At 49.5% G+C, this 14,523-nt stretch overlaps 1 protein-coding gene across 2 annotated transcripts in view; it reads right to left on the bottom strand.

The window, feature by feature from the left end:
- The window catches only part of PARVG (parvin gamma), a 41,624-nt gene extending 37,022 nt beyond the window's left edge, over nt 1-4,602 (bottom strand). For both annotated transcript variants that reach the window (XM_023734610.1, XM_004379997.2), the window contains exons 1-4: nt 4,455-4,602; nt 2,595-2,688; nt 1,044-1,108; nt 519-621 (exon numbers count right to left, since the gene is read on the bottom strand). In XM_023734610.1, the coding sequence (XP_023590378.1) occupies nt 519-621; nt 1,044-1,108; nt 2,595-2,673 (247 nt within the window). In that variant the 5' untranslated portion in view covers nt 2,674-2,688; nt 4,455-4,602. The remainder of the gene's footprint in view (nt 1-518; nt 622-1,043; nt 1,109-2,594; nt 2,689-4,454) is intronic.
- Nucleotides 4,603-14,523: the final 9,921 nt, after the last annotated feature.

Genomic DNA, 14,523 nt, shown 5'->3' with positions numbered 1-14,523 from the left:
GGGGGAGGTGAGGGGGAGGAGGTGAGGGGGAGGAGGAGCCGGCAATGAGGAGGTGAGGAGGAGGAGGCAGAACTGTGTTAAACATGGTTGGGAAAATGGGGGCCCTCCAGAAAGAGGGACCCACTGTGGCAAAGGCCTGGAGGTAGGAGAGCACATGGTTTGATCAAGAAAAAGCAAGAACTGTGGCCCCAGAGAGCCCTGGTGATGCGGTGGTTAACGTGCTCAGCTGCTAACTGAAAGGTCGGCGGTTCGAACCCACCAGCCGCTCCCCAGGAGAAAGATGTGGCAGTCTGCTTTCGTAACCATTTACAGCCTTGGAAACCCTATGGGGCATTCTGCTCTGTCCTATAGGGTTGCCATGAGTCGGAATCGACTCGCTGGCAGTGGGTCAATTGGTGGCCCCAGAGCCTGGTGGGGGGGTGGGAGAATGAGTCTGAGTGAAGAGCCCAGTGGTCGGGGCAGAGGGCCCGGGTGGGGGATGTGGCGGAGACCCTGGCAGCCCAGGGGCAGCCACTCACGGAAGAGGTGGTGCAGGATGAGCCCGTCGAACATGTCCTCCTCCAGGCTGCGGACCACGATGTGCTCAGGCAAGAGCATTGTGTTGACCCACTCCACCAGCACCTGCAGGCCCAGGGGACGGCGGGCTCTTCATTGACAGCTCACTGGCCCCTCGCCTGGCTCAGCTCTGCCCTCTACCTGGAATGCCCTCCTCCCACCTGCAACTCCTAGCCATCCTCCTGCCTGGGTGCCATGTCACCTCCTCTGGGAAGCCCTCCCTTATCCCTGTGCGGTCCACAGGGATATCACACGCTGAGAACAGATCCCTCCCACCGTTCTGACGCTTGACGAGCATGTGTATGTGAAGGCACACAGTCGGTGCTCAATAAATGTTAGTTCTTGCAACCATTCACCAGGTCTCATCTTGGGGCCAGACCAGGGCAGGGCGGCCTGCTGTCTCCAGAACCATCCATGGGAGCGAATACCCATTGGCCCACGAGAAAGCTGCTTCCAGAGAAATCGGGGTTTGGTGAAGCCAGGGGTACCTTTTGCAGTTCTTCAAACTTGGTGTCCTTCCGGGAGGTAGCTGGCAAGTGTTTCCTCTTTTCTCCTGGAATAGAGGGAGCAGGGCGCATGTGTGGGGTCCCTGAGGGGCACTGGGCAGCTCTCTCTTTGCAGGTCACCTGGCCTGGCACCCAGCACCAGGGATCACAGGGAACTGGGCCGTGTAAGCTGAACTCTGGAGCCACACTCCTTGGGTTCAGAATCCCATTTCTGTTGCTTATTAATGGTGCCACCCGCAACTCTCTATTACCTTATGCTCTGTCCCTCAGTTTCCTCAACCGTAAAAAGCAGGTAATAACATCTACGCTCTACCAGCCATCTGTCAGTTTATCATACTGTGGTGGCTTGAGTGTTGCTGTGATGCTGGAAGCTATGTCACTGGTATTTCAAATACCAGTGTCATAGATTGAATTGTGTCCCCCCAAAATACGTGTCAAATTGGTTAGGCCCTGATTCCCAGTATTGTGCGGTTGTCCTCCATTTTGTGATTGTAATTTTATGTTAGAGAGGTTTAGGGTGGGAATGTAACACCTTACCCAGGTCACATTCCTGATCCAATGTCAAGGGCGTTTCCCTGGGGTGTGGCCTGCACCACCTTATATCTTACAAGAGATGAAAGGAAAGGGAAGCGAGCAGAGAGTTGGGGACCTCATACCACCAAGAAAGCAGCGCCGGGAGCAGAGCATGTCCTCTGGACCCGGGGTCCCTGCGCAGAGAAGCTCCTAGTCTGGGGGAACGTTGATGAGAAAGCCGACACAGAGAGAAAGGCTTCCCCTGGAGCTGATGCCCTGAATTTGGACTGTTAGCCTATTTACTGTGAAGAAATAAATTTCTGTTCGTTAAAGCCATCCACTTGTGGTGTTTCTGTTATAGCAGCAGTAGATGACTAAGGCAACCAGCACGGCCACCCATGGTGGACATGTTTCAGCGGAGCTTCCAGACTAAGGCAGACTAGGAAGAAAGGTCTGGTGATCTACTTCTGAAAATCAGCCACTCAAAACCGTATGGGTCATAACAGAATACTGTCCAATATAGTGCGGGAAGATGAGCCTCGTAGGTTGGAAGGCACTCAAGGTACACAGTGGCCACAGCAATGGGATTGAGCATTCCAACGATCGTTAGGATGCAGGACTAGGCAACATTTCATTCCATTGTGCCCGCGGTCGCCATGAGAGGGAGCCGACCCAACAGCAACGATCAACAGCAACATCTACGCTCAGAGGAATAAATGAGATGCTGCAGACAGGAAGTGCCTAGAAATGACACATAGCAGGCGCCCAGTATGTTTAGCATTTATTAGCAGCAGCATGGTTCACCCAGAGGTGTGAGACTGAGGGGCATGGGGATAGCTCTGTGGAAGGTTCTGGGGGCAGGAGGGTGGGTCAAGTTTAAAGCAGAAGACACAGGCAGGGCAGGGGTCCAGTGGACCACCGGGAAAGCAATGCACCTTCTGAGCAAAGCCTGACCAGTTCTGCCATGCAGACCCCACCCTCCGCCCGGGCCTGGCTCCCCGCCCCCCCGGGGCACCGCACTGTTGGGGAGATCCTCCTCAGCTGGGGGCTCCACGGCCTTCACGGGCTGCAGCAGGTTGTAGAGGGACTCTGGCTCCATCTTCTCTTTGCTGCCCTGGAGGATGCGGACACAGATGGGTTTCGCGCTGTGTGTACCTGACTGGTTCCAGCCGGGGGGGCATGGGGGCCCCGGGAGAGGGTAGAGCAAGCACCGGGAGAAGGTGGAGCAGTGTTCTGCGTCTGCACAGGGACCCCACCCCGGGGGCAGTGGGGACAAAGGAGGGGTGGGCGGCTCCTGGGAGCTTGTCAGGACCCTGACAACCCCTGGGGCTGAGATCGGGGTAGCTGGTCAGTCTGCGGAGGGCTGGTGGAGGTGAAAACAGTGACACATGGCGTCTACCATCCGTAAGCTCTCAGGGCAGACCCCACACCTGTTCACCTGGGCCCTGAACAGAGACAGATCTGCACAGACGGCACCTCCAGCCCCAGAATAGCAGACTGGGGCTGGTAAGCCAACCCCCTCCGACCCACCCGCCCTCCCACCCCATGCAGGCTCGGCTCTCAGAGACGGCCGATCCTGCCTGGCCCCGCAATTCTCAGTAAGGCTTCTGACCCTGTCTCTAAATGGGGCTCACTGCCTCTCAGGGTGGTTTGGGGGACTCAATGGCTCATGCCCAAAATGGCACCTCCATCCACCCAGCCGCCTCAGTCAGAGCCCTGGCTTCTACTGCATGCTTGGCCCACCCCCTGCTCCCAGAATCTTCTACTCTGTCCAGCACTTTGGTGTGGTTGGCACGGACAGAGAGCAGACACTTCCTCATCATCTCTGTTACAGGCCTGGCCTTGCCCCCACCCGGGACAGGGGCAGGTTCAGAAACCAGCCAGCCTCCTTCCGCTCCCCGGGGCCACTTCCTCTCCTGGGCCTCGTTTCGCTTTCATGGGCTGGACTGATGGGGTCAGCCCTCCTCCCTCCTCCCTTACCCCTTGGTCTTCCCCAGCATTCGCAAACCCAATCAGGCATTTGCAGTGGGGGTCACACAGCAGGAGTTGATGGCGAAGACCCTCCCGGGAGCTCCAGCCCCCACCCAGGGAGGCCGGTCTAGAGCAGGACCCTCCCAGCGGTGTGAGGGAGCATTCACAGGGCCTGCAGCCACCCACCTCAGACTAGCAGCCAGCCTGGAGGACCCCCTGTGGCTGCATCCCACCCTGAAGTACAGGCGGGGAAAACACAGCCACAGGGGCTGACCCCTGCTCCCTGCTGAACACGAGGATCTCGGCCCGAGGGACGTGATTGGAGAAGAGGAAGGGCCCCAGCCTGGGGGTTAGGAGGCCTGACTTCCAGCTAGCACCTCTTCATTCTGGCTGTGTGGCTTTGGGCAAGCCCCCTCCCCTCTCTGGTCCTGGAGGCAGGTGGTGGCAACAGCCTGAGACCTGCCTCCAGCGATCAGCGGCCAGGCGAATCCCTCTCTGCCCCGGGGCCTCTGTTCAGCTAAACCCTGGGTGTGGGGGGGACTTCCTTCCCCTCCCCAAGGTGGGTGAAGCACCAAGGAGATGGCAAGGGGGACGGGACAGTGGTCCCTCACTGTAGCATGAGGAGGACCCGTCCTTCCTCCTGTCTGGGCCCCGCTCCTCCATTGTCAAATACAGGGCACAGGGAGAGGGGTGAGCAGCCTCTCAGCACTTGACAGCAAGCAGGGGAGCACAGAGATATGGGGTTCCACTTTGCCCAATCCCCTGTGCAACCTCAGATGAGCACTGTGCTCTCTGCCTTGGTTTCCCTGGGGAGCCTTCCCTCTGAGCTGTGGATCTGCTCCACCTGCACAGAGAAAGTTCCAGCAGCTGAGGGCTCCCATGGGCGGCTACAATGCTAGCAGGACTCACCCGGCTGCTTCCTCCTGGCAGGGAAAAGAAGACTGCAGCAGCTCAAACGGTGGTTCCGGGGGCTGGGTTTCCAAAGAAAAGCAGATTCCGGTCCCCCAGATCACCAGAGGGCCATGAATGCGCGGGCTGGGGAAGGGCTGACTGCTCACTTCCTCTGGGCCCGAAGCTTCTGCAGGGAGCTTCCTCCTCTGGGTGCTGCAGGGTGCTGGGGGAGGATGCTCTGAAAGTGAGGCAGGCCTCCACAAACCCTCTTGCCTGAGTCCCAAAGGCCCAGCCACGCCTCCTCTCCACCGTGATCGCTCGTAGGCAGAGCAAACGTAACAGTTCTTATTTCTCTCCCTCTCCTCTCCTTCCTCCCCAGACCAAGCCAGGTCTTCCCCAGCCTCCCCACCTCCAGAATGGCACTGCCACCCACCCAGCTGCGTCAGCCAGAGCCCTGGGAGTCACCCCCACCAGCCCACTACATCCAACAGTCAGCAAACTGGCAGCTCTGCCCCCACATTTTATCCCACTCCTCCCCCTATTGCAGGGCCAGCAGGAGCCTTCCAGCCTTCCCTGCTGTAGCTCTGCTCACCACCCACCTCCTGCTTCCCAGGGATGCAGGTACTCCACTCACTCATGCCCCAGCTCACTCAAACACTCACTGCTGTGGGTGTATCAGCTAGTTATTGCTGCATAATAAAAATACCCCGTACTTAGTAGCTTAAAGCAGCCACCATTTTACTTAGTATGTGATTCTTTGTGCCCAGCAGGGCAGTCCTTCTGGTCTGGGGCAGCTTGGGTGACCTCTGCAGGGCTGTCTTGTGCATCTACGGTCAGCTGCTGGCTGGTTGGTTAGAACGGCGCTCTCCTGTGTCTGACAGTCTGCAGACTGACAATCAGGGGCTGGCTGGCTGTTGACTGTGTGGCCTCTGGTCTTCCAGCAGGCTAGCTCAGGCTCCTTTTACATGGTAGTCTCAGTACAGCCAGGGTGGGTAAGCCCCAAGGCACAAATCTCTGCTCAGGTCACATTTGCTTTTGTCCCTTGACCAAAGCAAGTCACAGGGCCAATCTGTGAATCAGCGTGGGAAGGAATTACCTAAGGGCCTGGGAATGCTAGCAGCCATTTCTGCAAACAACAGATGGCAGTAGGCAGGTAACTCCGCTAGGAAGAATGGCCAAGCAATCAACAGAGTGGTCTGGCCACAGGGATTTGGGGCTGTGCACAATTGATCCTGAGGTCCCTAGGACTGAAATAGATGAACAACAAACTGAGGATATACTTAATCAAAACCAGAAGAAATCGAGTTACTGTTATGGAGAGTCAACAGCGCCAAACCCAGTTCCAGGGCTGAGTCAGTTCACAAACATCCTCAACTGTAATAAATACTCATAGTCTTTTTCTTACGGTTACGTATACATATACATGTATGTGTACATGTACATATACATACACACATACATAGGAGATGTGATGATTAAGATTGTGTGTCAACTTGGCTGGGCCATGATTCTCACAATTGAATATACTGTGAGTAGCCAATCAGATGAAAGGGAGTCTCCCTGGGGGTGTGGCCCGCATCTGAATATAAGCAGATGTTCTTGCTTTTTGCTCTCTCTGGATCATGGGGCTGCCTCCTGTCGTCTCATCTCCGGTTCTTGGGATTAAGCTGTCAGTTTATCTGCCAAATTTGGGATTTGTCGATCTGCACAGCCTGTGAGTGGGAGCTCTGCTCTCCAATCTGCCGATCTTGGGCTTGCCAGCTTCTATGGCTGCATGACTTGGGAGAGGCCTCAACCCTGATCCATGGACTTGGGACGTTCTAGGCTCTACAATTGCATGAGCTGTTTCCTTGATATAAATCTCTCTCTACGTATATATTTATACGCTTTACTGGTTTTCCTTCTCTAGAGAACCCAGCCTAAGACATTTGGTACCAGGTGTGGTTCTAGAGAAACAAAATTGTAAGGATGAGTTTTCTAAATTGGTTCTCAAGCCTGGTTAGTCTTAAAGATGTTGATGACTCTGCTTCCAGCAGTAAAGAGGTCACTGCTAGTCCATGGAGCGATGTGGTGATACAAATACACAAAATATCACCACCGGTAGAGCAGGCATTGGTGAAAGGTGAGGCTCAGGGTGAACACGTGTGTGATATCTTTCTACAGCTTTGTCAGAATGAGAAGTATAAGGAAGCTGGTTGGTTTGTCCTACTTTGACTAGACAAACTGATGAAGGAAAGCGGTGCGCTCAGGGCTTCAGAGTCAAGGCTCAAGTGCCGCATACATGACCTCAAGGCTTCCACTTGTGCTTTGAAAGAAAGCCTTATTTCTTGTAGTAACAGAGCTGAAATTGCTGAAAACCAAACCCAGAGTCTGATTGTAAGAGTGGCTGAATTACAATGCCAGCTTAATTGCAAACCTCGAGAGGTGTCTGAGGTTAAAGTAAGGACACTGATTGGGAAGAGATGGGATCCTGAGACTTGGGATGGGGACATATGGGCAGATAATCAGGAAGCTGGGGACACTGAGCCTGTAAATTCTGTTGAATCACTCCTGCCAGCAGAACCAGTCCCATCTGAAGAGATTATGTTTGTCTGCTGAACCACCTTGCCCAGAAAAACCATTAGCCCCTCCACTCGCATCTGAGGAGATTAGCCCTAGCCCAGCTGCCTCTAAAGAGCACTTGCCTGAGTCGTTGCCTGGAGCATGGCCTGAGGCAGATACTTTACAAGATAATGCTGAATGTTCTCAGAACAATTCCACACTACCAATTCTGGCTTCTAGACCTATAACTAGGCTTAAGTCCCAGCAAGCCCCAACAGGTGAAGTACAAAGTGTGACCCAGGAGGAGGTACGCTACACTCCAAAAGAACTACTTGACTTGTCTAATATGTACAAACAGAAACGTGGGAAATATGTGTGGGAATGGCTATTAAGGGTGTGCGATAATGGTGCAAGGAACATATAGATGGATCAGTCTGAGTTTATTGATATGGGTCCACTGAGCACAGACTGTTCTTTCAATGTTTAGCTAGAGAAGTTATTAAAGGATCTAATAGTTTATTTGGTTGGGTTGCTGAAGCATGGATTAAGAGGTGGCCGACACTAAATCAAGTTGAAGTACCAGACCTGCCTAGGTATACTGCAGAAGAAGGTATCCAAAGGCTTAGGGAAATTGGCATGCTAGAGTGGATTTATCAAGTTAGACCCACAGACCCACACATGGAGTGTCCAGAGGGCACACTTTTTACCACAACTGTGAGGAACAAATTTGTGAAGGGAGCTCCAGTATCCTTGAAGACTGCTGTGATTGCTATTTTATGGAAGTCAGATTTGACAGTGGGAACTGCCCTAACTGAATTAAGACACCTAACTACAATGGGGCTGATTGGACCCCGTGGTGGTAGGGGCCAAGTGGCTGCACTCAATCGACAAAGCAAGGTGGGCGTGGTTACAGTAATGGACAGAGGAGTCAAAGCAGTAATCAGAATAGTCTGACTCGTATGGACTTATGGCATTGGCTACTTAGTCATGGTGTCCCTAGGAGTGAAATAGATAGGAAATCTACTAAATATTTACTTGTTCTATACAAAGGGATGAATTCTAGATCAGGTGAACAGCAGTCTAACTCGAATCGCCAGAAGAGAGAGTCACGGTCTCTCAATCAATTCCCAGATTTGAGAGAGTTTAAAGACCCACAACCCCATGAATGAAGGGGAGGCTGTGTCCCCTTGAGAAAGGACTGCAATACACTGCCAAAAATTTTTACTGTTAATCTTTCTCTTAGCCTTCCCCAAAGGGATCTACGGCCTTTTACGAGAGTGACTGGTCACTGGGGAAAATGAAATAATCAGACTTTTTGGGGATTACTAGATACTGGCTCTGAGCTGACACTCATTCCAGGAGACCCAAAACATCACTGGGACCCACCAGTCAGAGTGGCAGCATATGGAGGTCAGGTGATTAATGGAGTCTTGGCTCATGTCCATCTCACAGTAGGTCCAGTGTGTCCCCGAACCCATCCTGTAGTGATTTCCCCAGTTCCAGAATGCATAATTGGAATAGATATACTCAGCAACTGGCAGAACCCCCACACTGGATCCCTGACAAATGGAGTAAGGGCTATTATGGTAGGAAAAGCCAAGTGGAAGCCATTAGACCTGCCCCTACCTAGGAAAATAGTAAACCAAAAGCAAGACCACATTCCTGGAGGGATTGCAGAGATTACTGCCACCTTCAAGGACTTGAAGGATGCAGGGGTGGTGATTCCCATCACATGCCCATTCAACTCGCCTCTTTGGCCTGTGCAAAAAACAGAAGGATCCTGGCGAATGACAGTAGATGATCGAAAACTTAACCAGTTTTCGTTTGTTCATTTGTTTTTGAGTTTTCCCTCTGCACTAAATTCCAGGAAGGGCCTCCATGCATAAAGCCGAGGCAATGGTAGGACTCATCTCGTTTGTTCCCCTTTTCTGAAGGCTCACAGACCTACTCTGCCTATTGTTTAATGTCTGAAAATTGTTGCTTTCTGTATTTTGCCCAGTTTTCCAGTATTTATGATGAAAGATACATCAAAAAGTGGAAATCCTTTCTCCACAAGAAATTATTAACTACAAAGAAGAGTTACATTTTTAGTAGAAAAATCTGATAAACATCATGTTATGGATTGAATTAGGAGCTCTGGTGGCACAGGGGTTAAAGCACTCGGCTGCTAGCCAAAAGATCAGCGGTTCAAACCCACCAGCCACTCTGCGGAAGAAAGATGTGGCAGTCTGCTTCCATAAAGATTTCAGCTTTGGAAACCTTGTGGGGCAGTTCTACTCTGTCCTATAGAGTCACTATGAGTCTCAATTGACTAGATGGCCGTAAATTTTTGTATGGATTGAATTGTGCCCCCAAAAAATATGTGTTGTTAATCCTAACCCCTGTATCTGTGGTTATAATCCCATTTGGGAATGGGTTTTCTTTGCTACGTTAATGAGACAGGATTAGTGTCGGGTGTGTTTTAAGTCGATCTCTTTTGAGAGATAAAAGAGATTAAACCAAACAAGCCAGCAAGTGAGCAGAGATGGGGGAAGACAGGTGTCATGCCACATGAATATCACCAAGGAGCCAAGGAGTATAAGCTGAAGAGACAAGGACCTTTTCCCAGAGACAACAAAGCAAGAAGCCTTCCCCTAGAGTCGGCGTCCCAAATTTGGACTTCTAGCCTCCTAACTGTGAGAAAATAAATTTGTGTTTTATAAAGCTACCCACTTGTGGTATTTCTGTTACAGCAGCGCTAGATAACTAAGACACACCATTTAAGCAAAGCAATCAAAGTAACATCACTGGACATGGGACAAGCCCATGGGACGCAACCCCTGATGTGAGCCACTGAGAACACAGCACCATTTCTGCAGTCTTCCTGCCAGGATGCATAATCTGATTCTAATAGCGAGGAAAACAGTAAATAAATCCCAGCTGAGGGACAGTCTACAAAATAAATGGCCCGTATCCTTCCAAGAGTCAATGTCACAAAACGTAAAGAAAGACGGAAGTACTGTTCTAGATTAAAGGAAACTTGAGAGGCAGAACACCTGATTGCAGTGCATGACCTGAATTTTCTTTGGGTATAAGGACATTATCAGGACGATGACAAATTCTGAGTAACGCCTATAAGTTAGGTAATTCTATCACATCAATGTTATTTCCTGATAATGACAATTGTAATGAGAGTATATAAGAGAATGTCTTTCTTTTTAGGAAATACATACTGAAATATTTAGAATAAAGGGGCATAATATCTGCAACTTATTCTCAAAGATTCAGGAAAGATAATATATCTGTATGTATATGCATATAGGTTTTGTCATCTGCATATTGCAGGCCGTTAATGAGTCTTCCTCCAATCCTGATGCCCCTTTCTTCTTCATATAGCTCAGCTTCCCCGGATTATTTGCTCAGCATACAGACTGACTAAGTATGGTGACAGGATACAACCCTGATGCACACCTTTCCTGATTTTAAACCATGCACTATACTCTTGTTCTATTCGAATGATTGCCTCCTGGTCTGTGTACAGGTTCCATGTGAGCACAATCAAGTGTTCTAGAATTCTCATTCTTTGCAAATGTTATCCATAATTTGTTATGATCCACACAGTCAAATGCCTTTGCATAGTCAGATAAACATCTTTCTGGTATTCTCTGCGTTCAGCCAAGATCCATCCAACATCAGTCATGCTATCCCTTGTTCTACGTCCTCTTCTGTATCTAGCTTGAATTTCTAGCAGTTCCTCGTCAATGTATTGCAGCAACCATTTTTGAATTACCTTCAGCATAATTTTACTTGCATGTAATATTAATGATATTGTTTGATAATTTTTGCATTCCGTTGGATCACCTTTCTTGGAAATAGGCATGTATATGAATCTCTTCCAGTCAGTTGGCCAGATAGCTGTCTTCCATATTTCTTGGCATAGACAAGTGGGGGCTTTTAGCATTGCATCCATTTGTTGAAACAGCTCAGTTGGTATTCCACCAATTCCTGGAGCCTTGTTTTTCACCAATGCCTTCAGTGCAGCTTGGACTTCTTCCTTCAGTACCATCGGTTCCTCATCATATACTACCTCCTGAATATGCAGATGACACCACTTTGCTTGCTGAAAGTGAAGAGGACTTGAAGCACTTACTGATGAAGATCAAAGACTACAGCCTTCAGTACAGATTACACCTCAACATAAAGAAAACAAAAATCCTCACAACTGGACCCATAAGCAACATCATGCTAAACAGAGAAAAGATTGACATTGTCAAGGATTTCATTTTACTTGGATCCACAATCAACACCCATAGAAGCAGCACAAGAAATCAAATGATGCATTGCATTGGGCAAATCTGCTGCAAAAGTCCTCTTTAAAGTGTTGAAAAGCAAAGATGTCACCTTGAAGCCTAAGGTGCACCTGACCCAAGCCATGGGGTTTTCAACCACTTCATATGTGTGCGAAAGCTAGACGATTCATAAGGAAGACCGAAGAAGAATTGACGCCTTTGAATTATGGTGTTGGAGAAGAATATTGAATATGCCGTGGACTGCTAGAAAAATGAATGAATCTGTCTTGGAAGAAGTACAGCCAGAATACTTCTTAGAAGCCAGGATGGCAAGACTTCGTCTCAAGTACTTTGGACACGGTATCAGGAGGGACCAGTCCCTGGAGAAGGACATCATGTTTGGTAAAGTAGAGGGTCAGTGGAAAAGAGGAAGACCCTCAATGAGATGGATTGACATGGTGGCTGCAACAATGGGCTTAAACATAGTAATGATCATGAGGATGGTGCAGGACGGGGCAGTGTTTCATTCTGTTGTACACAGGGTCGCTATGAGTCAGAACTGACTCGACAACACCTAACGAAAACAACATATGTATATACACACATATATACATATACATGTACTTATACACATGTACTTATACATCAAAACCAAACAAACCGTTGCGGTCGAGTTGATTCTGACCCATAGCAACGCCCTGTGACAGAGAACTGCTCCCGTAGTGTTTCTAAGGCTATAATCTTTATGGGAGCTGATGGCCGGGTCTTTTCTCCCAAGGAGACGCTGGTGGGTTCAAACCACCAACCTTTCAGTTAGCAGGCAAGCACTTAACCCCTGTGCCACCAGAGCTCTTACATATACACGCACGTGTCGTTGTCAGGCTCTATCAAGTCGGTTCAGACTCACAGAGACTCTGTGTACAACAGAGTGTAACACTGCCTGGTCATGCGCCCTCCTCACGATCATACATATACATACATTTATATATATAATAGCTGCAGCAATGAGCTCACATCTATCAACAGTTGTGAGGGTAGCGCAGAACCAGGCAATGTTTCATTCTGTTATACATAAGGTCTCCAAGAGTGGGAGCTGACTCGATGGCAGTTAACAAGAACAACATATATACATATACCAAAAAAACAAAACAAAGCACACAAACCCATTACCCTCAAGTTGATTTTGACTCATAGCAACCCTATAGGACAAGACAGAACTACCACATAGGGTTTCCAAGCCTGAAATCTTTACGGAAGCAGACCGCCATATCTTTCTCCTGTGGAATGCCTGGTGGATTCAAACTGCTAACCTTTCAGTTCGCAGCAGAGCACTTTAACCACTGCGCCACCAGGGCTCCATATATAAATATATATACCTATAGCAACATGCAACAAAATTGGCATTGCAGCACTTATGAAAATACCTCTTGGGGGGAGGGCATGGTTGGCAAACAAATGTAGAAGGCATGCATAATCTGAGAAAAAATATGGTATCGTATATATATACACACACACACACACACACGCACACACAAGTATGTATACATATATATGTTATGGACGTAATTGTATATAATGAGAGAGAGAGATGGTAGGTAAGGAAGCTAATGCAAATGTGGTAAATGTTAACATTTATGGATCTAGATATATGCAGGAACTCTTCGTACTATTCCTGCAACTTTTAAGTCTGAAATTATATAAAAATCAAATGTTAAAAGGAAAAATAATGTCCCCACTCTATCCTTAATTGGTGTCACTATAAACACATGGGTTTTTCTATCCAATCCATCGATTTATTTTTTTAAGATTACTTAGTTTAATTAGCTAATTTAATTCCGGCGTTCCAATTGTCCACAATAGGGCAAGCAGGGCCCCTTTAAGACAGCGCCAGTGTCCTTGCGACAGGTCCCCAGCGCGCTCTGAGCGCTTCCTTGCTTTCTGACACGGTGTCTTGACTCGTCCGGTCAATACAATATCGCCCCCATGCCATTTGCACAAGTCCCTAGCATGGTGCCGGGCACGTCAGAGCCCTCAATAAATATTTGCTAAATGCACTGACATGGATTCCCACACTCCTGCCCTTGTAAAGCCTAACCCTGGTAACTCACTGTGAAAACCGTTCATTGGATCAAACGAAGCCCCCAAAGAGCAGGTTTCCACTAAAAATGAAAGCTAATGAGACCAGAGCTTCCCGACCGCCAGATGCTGACATTGCAAAAAGACCAGTGTGTCCCGAGGCCCTGCAGTGGCCGGGTGACCCTCGGCCAGCACTGAGCTGGCTCCTCCTGCCTGGGAGGGGTTAGACGGGGTGACCTCAGAAGGTTCTTCCTTCCCAAATGCTCTGGTTCTGCACATCCAGCCAGAGCTGAGGGCCAGAAACTGGTCACAAGGGACCCTGGGGAAGAGGAGAGGCCCCTGTCCTATAGTAGAGAGCCCCTGGGGAGGGAATGGCTGAGTTGGGCGTTTTCCTGGGGGCATGCTGCTCACACCGGAAGTGTCCCCTCGAAAGAGATGGCTCTACAACCAATTTAAAAAGAGAGAGTAAGAGCAAGCCAGGAGTCCCTGGTGGCACAAATGGTTAAGTGCTCTGCTAACCGAAAGGTCGGCGGTTCAAGCCCACCAGCCGCTCTGCAGAAGAAGGATGTGGTGGTCTTCTTCTATAAAGATTACAGCCTTGAAACCCTAGGGGGTGGATCTATTCAGACCTATAGGGCCGCTATGGGTCAGGATCAACTAGACGGCAACAGGTCCTAGCTGAAATGTTGGCAGTTTGAACCCACCCAAGGTGCCTCGAAAGAAAGTCCTGGTGATCTGCTTCTGAAAGTCGCCAGCCTTGAAAACCTTATGGAGCACAGTTCTACTCTGCACACATGGGATCATGATGAGTCAGAGCCCTGGTGGCATAGTGGTTAAGAGAGCTTGACTGCTAACCAAAAGGTTGGCAGTTCAAATCCACTAGCCGCTCCTTGGAAACCCTATGGGGCAGTTCTACTCTGTCCTATAGGGTCGCTTGGGTCGGAATCAACTTGGTGGTAACAAGTTTTTGGGTTTGGTAACAACACTAACAAGCCTGGGACAGCCTTCCACCCCTTGTCCGCCATCTTTATCCCCGTTCTCAGCGTGGCTCGGTCATCACCTCTCCCTAAGGTCTGCGCTGTCCCTCCCCACCACACCCTGGACTCCCTCTCTTCTTTGTCACTCTCCCTGGGATGTGGTCATCTGCAAACCCCTCTCTCTTCTTTGTCACTCTCCCTGGGATGTGGTCATCTGCAAACCCC

This window comes from Trichechus manatus, unplaced genomic scaffold, assembly GCF_000243295.1.
Source record: "Trichechus manatus latirostris isolate Lorelei unplaced genomic scaffold, TriManLat1.0 scaffold00069, whole genome shotgun sequence".
NCBI lineage: Eukaryota > Metazoa > Chordata > Mammalia > Sirenia > Trichechidae > Trichechus > Trichechus manatus.
Note: the sequence above shows the minus strand (reverse complement) of the source record. Positions and strands in the feature narration are given on the sequence as shown.